The 17,654-nt window shown below is 42.5% G+C and overlaps 1 protein-coding gene across 1 annotated transcript in view; it reads left to right on the forward strand.

Annotated features, from left to right (window-relative positions):
• ylpm1 (YLP motif containing 1) overlaps positions 1-17,654 on the forward strand; it is a 142,627-nt gene that overhangs the window by 117,371 nt on the left and 7,602 nt on the right. Inside the window, exons 18-19 of the mRNA XM_038774362.1 lie at positions 861-974; positions 4,900-4,951. Of these exons, the coding sequence (XP_038630290.1) occupies positions 861-974; positions 4,900-4,951 (166 nt within the window). The remainder of the gene's footprint in view (positions 1-860; positions 975-4,899; positions 4,952-17,654) is intronic.

Genomic DNA, 17,654 nt, shown 5'->3' on the forward strand with positions numbered 1-17,654 from the left:
ATCCCGGCTCTGGGTCACTGTCCGTGTGGAGTTTGCACATTCTCCCCATGTCTGCGTGGGTCTCACCCCCACAACTCAAAAGATGTGCAGGGTAGGTGCATGCTAAATTGCCCCTTAATTTAAAAACAAAGTAATTTGGGTTTTCCTTCCCCTTTTATAGAAAATTGAAGACTACATAAAAACAGGATTTCCTGGGAATGTTCAGGCCAGGCAGAAGCTGTGGCGAGAAAAAGTTAGCATTTCAGACCGATGATCTTTTATGTTAACATTGTTTCTGTAATCACAGATACTGCCTGGCTTGCTGAAGATTCACAACATTTAGGGGCTGGTTTAGCACACTAGGCTAAATCGCTGGCTTTTAAAGCAGTCCAAGGCATGCCAGCAGCACGGTTCAATTCCCGTACCAGCCTCCCCGAACATGTGGTGACTAGGGGCTTTTCACAGTAACTTCATTGAAGCCTACTCATGACAATAAGTGATTTTCATTTCATTTCACATCTTCCATTTTTATTTCAGATTTCCAGCATCCCCAGTATTTTGTTTTTGAATAGTATACATTATCCTTTGAACGATATTGAGTATTAAGTCATATGGTGCAAGTTTTTATCTGTTTCCAATATAAGTTTGTGATCATATGCTGGCAGCTACAGTATAAAAAACAAGTTATTTGTGGAAATGGATAAAAATTAATTGACTAGCCATCTGTAACGTAATTTTGTACCTCTTATGAACCTTCTAAGATTGCCAACAGCTACTTGCACCCCTCACATCCCCAGTGCAATGAAGCATTAAAGGAAACAGAGTAAATTAATTGTAGAATTCCCTTTTTAAAACTTAATTGATATACACTTATTCTGTAGGTAGAAATGGAGGATTTTGATCCAAATACAGAGCAGCCGCCAGAGCAACAAGAAGAAGAACAGCAGCAAGACGAATCTAAGAAAGACACTGGTGATGAAGAGGAATGTGAGACGGTAGGAGATGCTGTAACAGAACTAAATTCCTTAACTTCTTCAAGCTAAACTTATTCCTAGTATTTAATACTAGTGTACCTGTCAGTAAGAAATGCAGCATAGGTTTTCCTGTCTAGTACAGAGATATTGGTGCAGTGCAATTTGTTGAGGCCTTTCTTAGCTTTCAGCAGTGGAATTTTAGTTGAGATTATTGGCTTGTTCACCAGTAACTGCAGTTCATGTTGTAGGTTTGGTGAGAGAGCACAATTATTTGGCATGAATGCAGTGCTGATTTTTAAGATGTCTGATCAGTCTTGAGTAAAACTGTCTGTTGCTATGTAAAAATTATTGGTCTCAATTATAGCCATAATTAACAATATCATAGTGCAACATGCATTATGAATATATGCAGAACCATTAGACCAAGCAAAATGGTTCTCATTAAATTAATTGACTTAGGATCATAATTGCATTATGGGTTGTCATAGTTATAGGCTGAACGTAATGGCCTGAGTTTGGTAATGAAGGAAGGGTACTTGCTTGAAGAAAGCTGTCCACAAAGATGAAGTAATTTGGCAGGGTTTTCCTTCCACCTGCCTACAGTATAAATCTGGCAGCAAGTCAAGAGTTTGGATACCTGGGGCGGAATTCTCCAACCCCCCGTAGAGTCAGGGAATTGCCTGGGGCCGGCGTAAATCCCGCCCCCGCCGTGGCCGGACTTCTCCGCCACCCAGGAATCAGCGGGAGCGGGAATCACGCCCCGCCGATCGGCGTGCCCCCCGTGGCGATTCTCCGGCCTGCGATGGGCCGAAGTCCCGCCGCTGACAGGCCAATCCCGCCGACGTGGTTTAAACCACCTCTGGTGCCGGCGGGATTGGCGGCGCGAGCGGGCCCCTGGGGGGGGGCGCGGGGCGATCGGACCCTGGGGGATGCCCCACGGTGGCCTGGCCCACGATCGGGGCCCACCGATCGGCGGGCGGGCCAGTGCCGTGGGGGCACTCTTTTTCTTCCGCTGCTGCCACGGCCTACACCATGGCGGAGGCGGAAGAGACCCCCCCCCACCGCGCATGCGCCGGTGGTGACATCGGCGGCCGCTGACGCACCGGTGCACGAGCGGACCGGCGAAGGCCTTTTGGCAATTCCCGACGCCGGACGGCGACGCGCCAAAGGCTGTTGCCGCCAGTTTTGCCGCCGGCCGGCGGAGTGGAAATCACTCCGGCGCCGGCCTAGCCCCTAAAGGTGTGGAGAATTCCGCACCTTTGGGGAGGCCCGACGCCGGAGTGGTTGGCGCCACTCCGCTACGCTGGGACCCTCTGCCCCGCCGGGTAGGGGAGAATCCCGGCCCTGATGTGCAGCAGCAATGGTGCCACTCATACCAGGGGCACTCCACTGGCTTTGAAAGCAGACCAAGGCAGGCCAGCAGCACGGTTCAATTCCCGTACCAGCCTCCCCGAACAGGCGCCGGAATGTGGCGACTAGGGGCTTTTCACAGTAACTTCATTTGAAGCCTACTTGTGACAATAAGCGATTTCCATTTCCATTCCATTCATATTTGAGTATTCACCTATAACAAACAAGGAAGTTAAAGCCACCAAGCCCTTCACTTTTAAATTAAATATTCAGTTAGAAAAATTAATTACTTATTGGATTAAGACTAAAATAAAGACAAAAGTGTTTCTTAAAAAAAGTATGTAGACCTTTTTATCATAAGACAGAAATTTGACTTTCCATAAATATAAAATTAGCTTGTCAGGGCCAGTGAATGTGTTTAACAGTGATTATGAAGTTATGTCATGAAAGGCTCATTGAGGTTAACCTTTTCAAAGGGGTATTACAATTAAACTGGTTATGCTGCAGTGGAAGTTTTCATGAAATCATGATTGCAATAGTGATTGCAGTCTTTTGGGGCCTCCCAGCACATCGTGTGGAGGAGTGTAGACAGCAATTTATGAATTTCTGCACATGTGCAGATTACAAGTTGCTTTCAAGTAATGATGGCGAAAGCCAGCAGTTTTGCTGTCGTTACCACCATGCATGAAGTTACCAAAGTTCAAAATGTCCCAACTATATAACAAAAGGTTTTCTACATGGCTGTAAGATAGTCAGTGGCAAACAACACTAGTGAGACCTGTCTTTGACTAGTAACAATGATGTACAATATCACAAGCAGAATGTTGTTGACAAACTCTTTCAAAACATAAAGCATCAAGTTCTTTGACACTGAAAATACTTAAAAGAAGAAAGGTCTTTCATGACATCAGTAGATCCCAGAGTGCTTACATTTGAAATATGGTCACTGTTGCAGGAAATGTGGCAGTCAATTTGCGCAGAGTAAGGTCCTTCAAATTAGAAGGAAATAAATTACTGAATTGTCTGTTTTAAATTTTGGTTCAGGGATGAATGTTGACCAGTCCACCAGAACAACGTGCCTGTTCACTTTCCAATGGTACCTTATGATCTTTCATATCCGCATCGGAGGGGAGATTGGATCTCAGTTTACCGTCTTAACTGAAAAACATTTCCTCCAACAGTGCACACTCCACAGTGCCAACCTAAATAATGTGCTCAAGTCCCTGAAGTGGGCTCTTGAATTTGCAACCTTCTGACTTGGGCATGAATGCTGTTGGTGAGCCAAGGTTTTTTCAGAAAAAAGCAACTCCAAATCGTCATGACTTTAGTGAGAAATGTAGGCTGCAGTATTCTGGAATTAGTGGTTGGAGCAGAAACTATGCTCACATTCAAGATTAGATTTGTTAGGAAGTTGGAAGAAAAAGGGGTTGAGGGCATATGCTAGCATAAAGAGAAAATATGATTAGATCTATTTGATTGCATTGAGGATAATTAACACTGCAATTGAGCCTTTTGACCTCTTTTTGTAGATGCATGCTTCTGCAGGTAGTTGATGCTTAATGGCCAATGTGTCCCTATATTTCTTACTGACACGGATACCTTATACCTGACTAGAAGCTTACTTTGAAAGATATCAAATAATATTAATGTTTCTTCCTGTTTCAGTAAAATTAAGTTTAATCCCGTTGTTACGTTCAACCTTCGTAGATTTGCAGTAGACATGTGGTATCCATAATTCTTTAAAGTTACTGAAATATTTGCATTTTTTTCTAGAAGAAATAGTGAATGCACTTATAGGCATTTGATACTGTATGTTTAAATTAGGGTGCTAGTTACTTAATCTGATGCCTTTGAATTCGGCTAGCCAAAGGACCTTCTTTCCATTCAGCATTACATACATTACAATGCAGTTTCAAAATATTATTTCACGCACGTTGCTCATCATACATGACACACATGACAATACAGCAAATTCCATTGTCTAGCCACATAACACCATTATTTTATTTTCCAAATAACATCGATTTTGGATGTGAGAAAATGTTATTTCTTCTGATTCTATTTCAAAATCATTTAGCCAAATAAAAATACATTCTTTACTGATATCTTGCCACTAGCTTTACCACTGACTTTTAAGCATCTCTAAAATTTAGGATTATGCAGTACATATTAAATTAATTTCCAATACATTTGTTTTACAGTATTTTATTTTTCTGATGTGGCATATATGGTGCATACATTTATTTTCTAACTGCTGAATTGTATGAATAGACTTTGAGGTTACGTTTTAAATTGGAAAGGTAGTTTATAAGAAAAGTTGGCACATCTCCTTTATTGCTCAAAACCTGCGTATATATGTTCATGTGCAGACAATGAGTAACTATGTGTGGGGGGTTTTTTGAGACAAAAAGATAGACTTTTCAAGTGAACCAGCATTACTATTGCTGTGCTGTGGTGTCTTGATTGTGATTTTCTCTTAGCTTGCGTTCCATTCATTTTGCTGATGATGAGAGATGGGTTGTCTTCGATACTATATACTGTTAAGCATTTCACTCTAACCAGATGAGCTTCTCTTGTGTGTGTGTGTATGATTTAGGGTTTCGTGACAAAAAGCAAATGGGAAATGGACACATCGGAAGAGAACTTAGGTAGGTACAGATTTTCTCCTTTTTTTGACTGAGTCATGGTTTGAACAGCAAACCACAATAAATGTTGTAGTTATTGGATTTTCTAATGGCAACAAATTACTAATTCAACTAAAGATACAGCAGTTGCTGCCTTTCAGTGGGCACGGGGATGCTTAGCAGTACTTTTCTGAAATTCTTTTATCAATAGATACTGACTTATGTAGTACAATAAACTATTGATGTTTGGATAAAATAAATTGGATTTGCCGCTTGTATTTAATTGTTTTGCTGTATTTCTATGTTGTGCGAAAGCTATCAAATTTTTACTGCAGCATTATAAGCCACTGAAAAATACGTACATCTATGATACATAGCAAAACTTGCAAACTGGTACTGCATCAGTCTGCAATGAGCTGTATAAAAATGACATTTGTGTTCATGATAAGATTTGCAGTAAGCAAGAATAATTCATTTGTAGAATTGTACTACTTTCTGGTTCATGTATAAAAATGCATAATCTCAAATTTCTACTTGGAGAATTTTCGCAATACCATGCGTTTAGAGAGATCTTTTTGCACAATGGTACATCAGCAATAGCTATGTACTTGCACATGCACTTCCTAACCTGTTTAGTGTTGAACATGTAGTAGTGAGATGTTATAGTATCTATTACTTTTAATAGTCTTTACAATATTGCAGATTCTTTGTCAGCATGAACCTTGCCTATAATAAACCAGTGTTCATATTGATAATGATTGTGCAATATAGGCGCTTTTCTTTATTGTTCAATGCATTAGAAACTGAGCTAATAATGCCTTCGTGATGACAGTTTAATAATGATCAAATTTTTCCAACTTGGTTAAAATTGGAAGAGTGCAGTTTGGCTGGCTCTCAGATTTGTATATACTTTTATTGCTTCAGTAACAGATTTGTCGTTTTGTATATTGATGCAGTGATGCACGTTCAACTTACTATGAAACAGTATTTTGCTGGCCAGTCACACAGTTTCCATTTACTGGCATGATAACGTGTTACTAAATTCGGTCAATATTAAATTGATTCAACTTCCACCTTCCTTTCCTGTGACTATTTGAGAACATTTACACTTGGAACAATAATTAGAGGCCACACTTGATATAATAATTAGAGCTTGTTTATTGCAATGTGCGGTAGTAGGAAGTGGCTCGGGATTTGCCCAATAGTTTAAAAATTGCGTTTTGTGAAAAATGTGCCAAATATTAACGTGGTCCTTTTCAGCTTTGCAAATGACGACAATCCTTTTTCGCAGTATTGTTTCCAATTATCACTCCAGCATTTGTTGTCTGGAAAATAGCCTGCTCACATAGCATGCTTCTGTTACATGCATACATTTGGTGTGAATAAACCATTGTGAATAGCAAGCCCCCTTGCTTTATTAACCCTCTACACCAGTACACGGCGACATTTGTTCATCAATCATCAAATGATGCCCCCTCTGTAGCCTAACTATCAAACCCAAGGGTCTTCAACCTTTACAACCACATTGTCCCCAAATCATAGCAATTTAGCCCATAAAGCCAAACATCTCTGCCATGTTTGCATTTATATTTGTCACCAACGAGAGCTTTTTAATTTCAAGTGCAGTTGCCTCATTGATAGATAAATCTTACATCACATCATCAGGATGTATGTTTCAGCGACTCGTGATATTTGAAAATGAATTACAATGTTGATTAAAATTTGATTAATGCCCCTTAAGGCTCCATGGTCCACACATGTGTGAAGACAAAATTTTGGGCATCTCCTGATCTTATTTTGGGGGTGGGGGGGTGGGGGTGGAGAATCTAAACGCATAACAATCTGCAATGCATACTTATGTCTGTCATTCATCCCGAAGCAATTATAATTTTATGATAATCCAGTGTCTCAAGGTAGAATATTCATTAATAACTACTGCTTAGTTGTTTGGGTGAAACCTTTTTTTAAAGAGGTTTTCCTGTATTTTTTCTGTTCAGTTTGTTATGCTGTGATTCTCTGGGTAGTCGATTAAAATAAATGATGTGTATGATTGCATGCCATGGTGATATCCATGACAGGGTTTTTTTATATTTTTCAAGTTCAGTGGTTTGATACTTGCATTAAAAAATGTATATTATAAATACACTGCATATATATTTTAATAATTCTGGTTCAGCCTATAGGCCTTTTGTCCCTACTTAGTATCATTCATTTTCCAGTTTAACGTGGATCTAATGTAGTTCAAAAACACTCGTGAAATCAGCACCAATAACAGAAATGTGTACAAACCTGCAGAAATTGGCATAATAAAGTGCTCTATTAAGTAATGTTATAACAAAATTGTGAATGACCTTGTTTGCAAATATTTATTTTACATTTCTGAAGTGAACTATCTGTCTCCAACATCATTCCAATAGTATGGTCATGTCCTTAATCTCCATATTTTAAATCTAAATAGGGCTAAAGTTATCTATCGTCATTTTATCTGGCTGGATTATTGTTGTTATAGGGTACGGTAAGTAAGTAGTTGTGATAAGTGGCTATTGCCATCCATTAAAACTCTGACTTGAAAACTAAAAATCTGATTCAAAAGTCCTGTTTGGTTGATAATATAATATTCTGGAAGGTTTCCTTTTGTGATATCCTGCCACCTTGCTGTCTAAAGATGTTTGAATTTTCACATAACAACCAGGAAAGGGACAACTTTGGCATTTGGTCAACAACTGCTGTGGAATGTGCTCCATATCACATTATTTGCTCCTACATATTCCTCACCATTTTTTAAAGGAAATAATCTAAACTTGATCATTAAAGTCCTTTGCTCATTGTGTTGGAAAAGCTGGCTTTGAATTTCTTGCTACCATTTTTTCTTTTATCAAGCTTGAGTCATTTTTTTCACTCTTGAAGAAGCATGTTTTGTTATTAGTTATCTTTTATGCTGTTTCCTTATATTTCTACAGTGTTAATTCACTTGTATACCTATTTGGCTGTTATTTTTCTTTTTAAAAAGCTGCACCATTTGTCAATGTATCTGAAGCCAAACAAAAGGAGCAACTTGAAAGCTTGATCGGGATTTTCTTCTGACGCCTTTAGTAGTTTACAAAATGAATGAGAGAAGGTTCTGCAATATCAAAATCCTTTTTATAAATGAAGTTAATCTGCAGTTTCTGAACATTTTATTGGGTTTTTGACTTAATACTCAGCTTATGATTGGCATTTAATTTCAGCAACTTTTATGTCCTTTAAATTGTCTTGTCGGTGTTTTCATTTATCTTTTAAAAAGGTTTTATAAGGGTAGAATTGGAAAAAAGATTGAATCAAAATAGATTGTTCATCAAAATCAGTTTTATATTTTTATCAATTCAACATGGAATTTTCCAAACGATATCATTTGGTTACAAAATTGTGGTTTTTGGAAGGCTAATCACTACAGGAATAATATCGATGTTGAAAATGAGGGTGTTCACTGATGGTACAGAGTTTGCCCCATTTGCATTTCTTCGACTAATGAGGCAATCCCTGCTTACATACAGCATGCCCTGGGCAGGTTCCAGGGACTGATTGATAACAGCCAAGTAACAGCCAGTGACCTCCAGTGAGAGAGTCTAACCACTCCCTTTGATGTTCAGTGGCATCTTAGGGGTTGCCGTTGACCAGAGGTTTTGTTAGACCAACCGCATAAATGCAGTGACAATGACAACAGGTCAGAGGGTGGGAATTCTATGGTGAGTGACTCACCACATAATTCTCCAAATCCTGTCCACTATCTGCAAGGCAGAAGCCAGGAGTGTGATGAAATACTCTCCACATGCTTGGATGAATGCAGCAAAAACAGACCTCTTAGCTCAACACCATACAGAACAAAGCAGCCTATGTGATCACTTTTCTACCACCTCACACATTCACTCCCTAAACCATGAACACAACGTAGTTGCAGTGTGTATCTTCTACAAGATGCACTGTAGCAACTTGTGAACAATTCTTCAGCAGCACCTCTCAAAACTGTGAACTCTACTACCTAAAAGGACAGTGCATGGGAACTTGACTTCCAAGTTCCCCTTCCAAGTAACTAGGAACTTTATCACTATTGGTGGTTGAGTCGACAGCTGTTGAGGCTCTATGCTCTGGGAGTCCCTGCCCAATCTTTACCTCACTTTCCTCTAAGTTGCTGCAAAAAACTTACCTCTTGGACCTACCTTTTGACCATCTTCCCTATTATCTCCTTAGGAGCCTAGATGAGAAAATTTGCTTTATGACACCCCATGAAGCACCTTGGGATACATTATTATACCCATGGTGCTATGTTAAAGCAAATTGTTATACATCATGTTGGAAACAGAAAACTTATGAAAATTATGTTTCACAAATTTGTTTCTACGTGGATCATTTGTACAATATATGCTATATACTAGAATGAAACTTCATCCACTTTGCTAAATTCTTAAAGATGGCAGATTTTGTGACTTAATGGAGCCAAGGCAGTGCGTGACCTCAGCAGTGCACAGGTAGTGGGACCAAACTGGATGAACATTTTCTACAGCTTTCTCTCATATACAGTTCTTGTGATAATCAAAATGGTGCTCAATATCTTGTGCATATAGCTCTTTCCAGATGCCTAGCTTTTCATTACTTCCAATCTAAACGAGCACTGCCCAAGGAGAACGAGAATAGTTGGTCGTTTTTCTTGTTGCTGCTTGTGTAATCTTGCTTTGTACAAAAAAGGCTTTTGGATTGCCTGTATAATCATTACACTGCCAAGTAATTCATTATATACAAAGTATTTTCAGTTGTTTCTGACTCGTATGATGGAATGTAAGTTTTTTCTTCTTTCCCATCCTTTTCCAATTTGGTACTACACAGGAAAATTTCTTTGTAAAAAATTGATTAACCTGCAGCTGCGCCGTATCATTGTTCAGATCGCTCTTTTGGTCATTGAACAGCAAACTGCAATATTTTTCTTTAAATTTACTTGTATTCCTAGATAAGGCATATCACGAGTGAAATATGACATTTTGATCACACCAGGGAACTTTAAAATGATTTAGAAACATCAATATGACCTGTGTCATAGTTCTGGAAGGTTATCCCTAGTTTGCCTTTATTGTTGGGTTGGGCAAGTTGAGGTAGTTTTAGATGAGCTGTATACGTATTGTAAACTATAAAAAGAATTAAATCAATTTAAGTGGATTTAATTTAGGGTTTCTGTGTAAAAAGAATAAAGCTATCATTCAAAATGTATTTCTGTTGTGGTGATAGGGTTTACAATGTGTAAAATAAGCAGGCTTCGTGAAGGAAAGAGATGTTGCTGAGCAAAGGTGTACCTATAGGGTAGGACGGCATTTTTGTGATTGCTTAATTGAATTCATAGCAGTTAATGACAGGAAGCTAAAGGGTACGCAGCTCTCAGCTTTGCTAAAACAAAAGCCATACAGTAGAGCAGTGCCAGAAATCTAAAGGATGGCTAGTTAAGGAAACTAGAGAAGAGGAGTTTCCAGAAAGCCAAAAGTTAATGGAACAGAAGAAACTGGAGCTAGAACAGGATAATTCCACACACAGCTGAGAGGGAGTTGGCTAGTGAGAAGCCAGAAACTATCTGAAGCCGTTCTAAGATTTGGGATATCTTACTACATAGTTGGCACAGTGGTTAGCACTGCTGCCTCACGGCACCGAGAACCCGGGTTTGATCTCTGCACTGGCTCACTGTCCATGTGGACTTTGTACATTCTCCCTGTGCCTGTGTGGGTTTCATCCCCACAACCCAAACATGTGCAGGGTAGGTGGATTGACCACACTAAATTGCCCCTTCAAGAATTGGGCACTTAAAAAAAAAAAAAATTACAGGAGCTGGTTAAAGGGATAGGGAACATGCAGTCGGGGAAGGCGCCGGGGCCGGATGGATTTCCGGCCGAATTTTATAAAATGTATGCGGAGCTGTTGGGCCCCCTGTTGGTTCGGACCTTTAACGAGGCAAGGGAGGGGGGGCTTTGCCCCCAACTATGTCACGGGTGCTGATTTCCTTGATCTGTAAGCGGGACAAGGACCCTCTGCAGTGTGGGTCATATAGGCCGATCTCGCTGCTAAATGTAGACGCCAAGCTGTTGGCAAAGATCTTAGCTACAAGGATAGAGGATTGTGTGCCGGGGGTCATTCACGAGGACCAGACGGGGTTTGTAAAGGGAAGGCAGTTGAATACCAACATACGAAGGCTTCTGAATTTCATTATGATGCCGGCTATGGAAGGGGAGGCGGAGATAGTGGTGGCATTAGACGCGGAGAAAGCCTTTGATAGAGTTGAGTGGGAGTATCTGTGGGAGGTGTTGGAAAGGTTTGGGTTTGGGGAGGGGTTTGTCCGTTGGGTGAGGCTGCCTTATGAGGCACCGATGGCGAGTGTAGCCACGAATAGGAGGAGATCGGAGTACTTTCGGCTGCACCGGGGGACAAGACAGGGGTGTCCCCTGTCCCCCTTGCTCTTTGCGTTGGCAATTGAGCCCCTGGCCATGGCGTTGAGGTAGTCGGGGAACTGGAGGGGCCTGGTGCAGGGTGGGGAGGAGCATTGAGTGTCACTTTATGTGGACGACCTGTTGCTGTATGTGGCGGACCCGGTGGGGGGAATGCCGGAGGTGATGAGGATTCTCAGCGAATTTGGGGGCTTTTCTGGGTATAAGCTCAACCTGGGTAAGAGCGAGCTGTTCGTGGTGCACCCGGGGGATCAGGAGGAGGGGATTGGTAGGCTCCCACTGAAGCAGGCAGGGAGGAGCTTTAGGTACCTGGGAGTCCTGGTGGCTAGGAGCTGGGGGGCCCTGCATAAGCTTAACCTCACAAGGTTGGTGGAACAAATGGAGGAGGAGTTTAAAAGGTGGGATATGTTACCGCTGTCGCTGGCGGGTAGGGTGCAGTCCGTCAAGATGACGGTGCTCCCGAGGTTTTTGTTCCTGTTCCAGTGCCTTCCCATCCTTATCTCGAAGGCCTTTTTTAGGAGAGTTAACAGGAGTATTACGGGATTTGTATGGGCGCATGGGACTCCGAGGGTGAGAAGGGTGTTTTTGGAGCGGGGCAGAGATGGGGGGGGCTGGCGCTGCCCAACCTCTGTGGGTACTATTGGGCTGCCAACGCAGCGATGGTGCGTAAGTGGGTAATGGACGGGGAAGGGGCAGCATGGAAGAGGATGGAGGCGGCGTCATGTGTGGACACGAGCCTGGAGGCGCTGGTAACGGCGCCGTTGCTGCTCCCTCCAACGAGGTATACCACGAGCCCGGTGGTGGCGGCTACCCTCAAAATTTGGGGGCAATGGAGACGGCATAGGGGGGAGGTGGGGGGCTCGATGGAGTCCCCGATACGGGGCAACCACCGGTTTGTTCCAGGGAGCATCGATGACGGATTTCTTAGCTGGCACAGAGTAGGTATTAGGAGGTTGAGGGATCTATTTGTGGATGGGAGGTTTGCGAGCCTGGGTGAGTTAGAGGGGAAGTTTGGGCTCCCCCGGGAACATGTTTAGGTACATGCCGGTTAGGGCGTTTGCCAGGCGGCAGGTGGAGGGGTTCCCTCTGTTGCCCCCATGTGGGGTACGGGACAGGGTGCTCTCGGGGGGTGTGGGTTGGAGGAGGGAGGATTTCGGACGTATACCGCGTAATGCAGGAGGTAGACGAGGCCTCGGTGGAGGAGCTGAAGGGTAAATGGGAAGAGGAGCTTGGTGAGGAGATTGAGGAGGGGACATGGACGGATGCCCTGGAAAGGGTGAATTCCTCCTCTTCCCGTGCGAGGCTTAGCCTCATACAGTTCAAGGTGCTGCACAGGGCCCACATGACTGGGACGAGGATGAGTAGGTTTTTCGGGGGCGAAGACAGGTGTGCTAGGTGCTCGGGGAGCCCGGTGAACCACGCCCATATATTTTGGGCGTGCCCAGCGCTGGGGGAGTTTTGGAAGGGGGTAGCAAGGACGGTGTCGAGGGTGGTAGGATCCAGGGTCAAGCCAGGCTGGGGACTCGCAATTTTTGGGGTTGCAGTGGAGCCGGGAGTGCAGGAGGCAAAAGAGGCCAGTGTTCTGGCCTTTGCGTCCCTAGTAGCCCGGCGGAGGATCTTGCTTCAATGGAAGGATGCGAGGCCCCCGAGCGTGGAGGCCTGGATCAATGATATGGTGGGGTTCATCAAATTAGAGAAGGTGAAATTTGCCCTGAGGGGATCAGTACAGGGGTTCTTTAGGCGGTGGCAGCCTTCCTGGACTTCCTGGCGGAACGGTAGGGAAATAGTCCGGCAGCAGCAGCAGCCCGATGGGGGGGGGTGGGATTTGGTTCGGTGGGAGGGAGAATTGTGTACATGGGTTTGTTGGATGTGGCGGGTGTTATCTCTTTCCTTTTTGTTGTTTGCTTTTTTTGTTCTTGTAGTTGGGTGGTTGTTGTTCTTGGGTTTTTACCATGGTTGTTTTGTTAATATTGTTTTGTTTATATTTTGTGAAAATCTTAATAAAAATTATTTAAAAAAAATAAATAAATAAATTACTACAGTATGTGAGATGTTAGTTGAAATAATTATGGAGCACTCAGTGGCTGGATCCTAGAGTTTATGTAAAGGCATTCCTGAAAGGAGAGTTGGAAACCTTGGAAGTGGATTCTTGATGAAAACAGCAGATGGAAAGCATTGGTAGAAAGAAGATTTTAAAGTGTGTCTTTTTAAAAGTGGAGTTTTGAAATAATTATGTGACATTCATCTGGGGGTAATTTGAGGAGAAATCTGAAATATCGATTGAGTGGCATCTGCCATTTGGTTTCAGAGTGGGGTGCTGTCCTTGAAATCATAGGGCAGCACGGTGGAGCAGTGGTTAGGACTGTTGCCTCATGGCTCCGAGGAGCTGGGTGCGATCCCGGCCCCGGGTCACTGACCGTGTGGAGATCCCGGCCTGGGTCACTGTCCGTGTGGAGTTTGGGCATTCTCCCCATGTCTACGTGGATCTCAACCCCACAACCCAAAGATGTGAAGGGTAGGTGGATTGACCACGCTAAATTGCCCCATAATTGGAGAAAAAAATATTAAAATCTGTGTACATTTGTGAAGATAAGGGGAAGTGTAGGAGCATAGTATTATACCGCGCTTCATGTTCAATAAACATTTTTTTTTTCTTGTTGTAAACTGATTGGCCATCCTGTGACTGTTGTTTCACATTTTCTAAAAAAGTAAAGCATTGCAGTCTTTTGAGTCAGGGTTCCATCCTGGAACCTTCCCACCCAGTAGCAACAATAACTGAGATAATAACAGTTATCTCACATTTTATAATGTAACTTAAGAGTCTCTGAAGCACAACAGCTTTTCACTGCTCTTCAAAATTACCCAGACCTTCTGGATTGCATCAGAGCAGAAGTATATAATATTACATATGAAGCATCTTGCATATTTTTATGATGGTACATTTGCTTCATTCATTATTTTTGCAAAATGTTGAGTACAGTAATTGAATTTCTATACCTCTCTGGAATTTTGTCTGTCTAGACATCGTGAATTCAATCTCATATCAATTTGACCATCAGTCCAGAATGCTACAGGTAAAGTTTATCATGCAGCAAAATCTTTATAAAGGAGAATTGTTCATGGAATAGCACCATCATTCTTATTCAGAATAATTGAAGTCTAACCGGGCATGTATAGCACCTTTTTCACCCTTGTATTATCATTTGAATGTGCATTCTCAGCTAGAGGCCTTTGGCTTGAACTATCTTTAGTTCAGATGATGTTTCTTAAGAAAATCAGATGCAGCTGAAGATGATGAACAAATTGAAGACATTGAGGAAAGTCAGTATCTGTGGTTTGGCAGACTCGATGTTCTCAATTAATAACATTGGACATATTCTGGTTTGTATCTTTATGAAATTCTTGGAAATTGTACAAGTTCCAATCTAGGACATGAGCACAAAGAAGGTCAAAGCTGACGCTCCAGTGCAGTGCAGAGCTAGTGCTGCACTGTTAGAGGTGCCATTTTTCAGAAGAGATCTTTAACGGACGCCTCAGCTGCTTGTTCAGGTGGATGGTAAAGATCCCATGGCACCAATTTGAAGATGGACAGAGGCGGTAGCATGGTATTCTGGTGAATATGTATCTGCATCAGTAAAACAGCCAGATCACTTAGTTATTATCATAGACTTTACAATGCAGAAGGAGGCCATTCAGCCCATCGGGTCTGCACCGGCTATTGGAAAGAGCACCCTACCAAAGGTCAACACCTCCACCCTATCCCCATAACCCAATAACCCCACCCAACACTAAGGGCAATTTTGGATACTAAGGGGCAATTTATCATGGCCAATCCACCTAACCTGTACATCTTTAGTCTGTGGGGGGAAACCGGAGCACCCGGAGGAAACCCACGCACACACGGGGAGGATGTGCAGACTCCGCACAGACAGTGACCCAAGCCGGAATCGAACCTGGGACCCTGGAACTGTGAAGCAATTGTACTATCCACAATGCTACCGTGCTGCCCACTGCTACTGTGCTTCCCACATTACTGTTGTAGGAGTTTGCAGTGAGCATGTTAGCTGCCTCGTTTCCTACATGAAAACAGTAACTACACTTCAGAAGCATCCATTGGCTCTAAAGCGCTTTGATATTTGATGGTCATGGAAAGCATTATATAAATATGGACGTTCTCCTTCTCCTGGGGCTGTTGGAGCAATGGCAAACGAAGATGTAACTCCAAGTATAAAGGAATTATCCGGAATAGTACCATACAGCCAAGCTGCATCCATTTCAAGGAAAATATTGTTGTGGTTTTCTGAAGGAACAAATTATAAACTAGCTGGAGAAATACATAATCTTAAGAAGAAACAGGTTTTGCCTAATAAGAGGAAGATCATGCATGATTGATTTTGTGGGGTTCTTTCTAAAGGTAGCATACTTTGTGGATAGAGGACTGGTGGATGGTGGTACATAATACTGCCTAAAAGGTATGTTCACAAGGTTGAATAAATAGCTTGGAATAGTCATCAGATTGCAGAGCTGAAAACATTTACTCTGGAAAAAAAAAGGCACAAGAGGTAACCAAGGAAATATTCCAGGTCCCAAAATGTATAGATGAGATAAACATCAATACGTTTAACATAGATTCTGCAAACCAGGCAGAGCCTCAAGCTTAGTTGAAGAATGATGAAAAGATGGTTTATAATTAACAGTGCGAAAGATGGTGAATGCATGGAATGGAGGTTCCTGTGAGGAAATGAGGGCCGATAGTGAACTCAAGAGAATTGGATAACTGTGTGGTGAAGAATATGATATCGTAAAATATAATATTTTCAAAGCGTTGGGACCAACCACATGCTGCAATGATTTTTGCTGGTGTTGGACTTGCATATTTTCTTAAGTCCAACTTGTATCCAGTTACAAATTTTCAGATATATAGGTTTCATTCTTTCCACTCATGAGTGGTGTTCTTTGGGCAGAACTACCAGTCTGTCATTTTCAACAGTGAAATCTTGACATCCCTGAATTTTCAACTTCGCTCGTTTCCTTGTGGAGTACCTTTCCCTATGGAGGACTTGAATCTACACAAAACGATAATACATCTCATTTTGCCATCCAAGCGGATGCAGTGCACATCTGAAGGATTTAAAGTGGAAAATATACATGCACCACTTGGTCTAGAATTTGACTCAGTTGTGTGAATGGCAATGATTTAAAACCAATGTTGAATTTATGGATGGAATTCTTGCTGTTAATGCAGTGTAAATCTTCAGATAATGGTGAGCATATTTTGTCAATTTTTTTTCTCTTTTAGGCATTGGTATTGTCAAAACAAATAGTAATTTCAACATTTTATACGGTTTTATCGAGTTTGATGTAAATACAAAAATGTAGCTTCATTTTGATGTCATAACATTGTGAACATTATTCAGTAAAGCAAAGTGATTGTAGTAATGCATTTGTATAAAACTTCTAAACGTGGTGATTTGAACCCAGATACTTAAAAAAACAAGCACATTATTTAGCTTGAACGAGAAGTGCTTTTCCATAGAAGAATCCATATAATCCCTACAGTGCAGAAGGAAGCGCTTGGGCCTGGGCCCATCGAGTCTGCACCGGCCGACACTGAAAGAGCACTCTACCTGGGCCCATTCCCCGTGCATTGATCATCGCCAATCCACCTGACTTGCACACCTTTGAGCTTTTGGAGGTAACCAGAGGCAAGGGGAGAACGTGGAAACTCCATGGTCCAAATCGGACCCAGGACCCTAGCGCTGTGAGGCAGCAGTGTTTAACTACTGTGCCGCCGTGCTGAATATGCATTTGAACGTCTGGTAAAGAGTGGGATTCGGGTGTAAGAGGATAGTTCAGGTAGGGTCAGTTGTGAAATGTGAAATATATGGGGCAGGATTCTCTGTTGGCCGATATCATAATCGGCGATCGGCGGAGAATCCCTTCCAAAGCCCAAATCGGGGACAGCGCCAGTTTAATGCCGGTTTTCGAGTTTCCAGCCCCTTCCGAAATGCCATCATTGCGTTGTGAGCCGCATGCCGTTGGAACGGCATTGGCGCGTCATCGGAAGGCCCTCCCCTGATGCTCCACCCTCGATGGGCCGAGTTCCCGACTGCGCGGTTGACGTGTGGTCTGAGTGGCCATGAACTCGTCATGGCATCCATGGACTGTCCAGCACCGCAACAGTTGGCCAGGAACCGTGCTTCTGGCCATGGGGACTTCGCGGGGACTGGGGTTGTCCTATGGGGCTGTATTTGGCAGGCCAGGTCCGC

This window comes from Scyliorhinus canicula, chromosome 2, assembly GCF_902713615.1.
Source record: "Scyliorhinus canicula chromosome 2, sScyCan1.1, whole genome shotgun sequence".
Classification (NCBI taxonomy): Eukaryota; Metazoa; Chordata; class Chondrichthyes; order Carcharhiniformes; family Scyliorhinidae; genus Scyliorhinus; species Scyliorhinus canicula.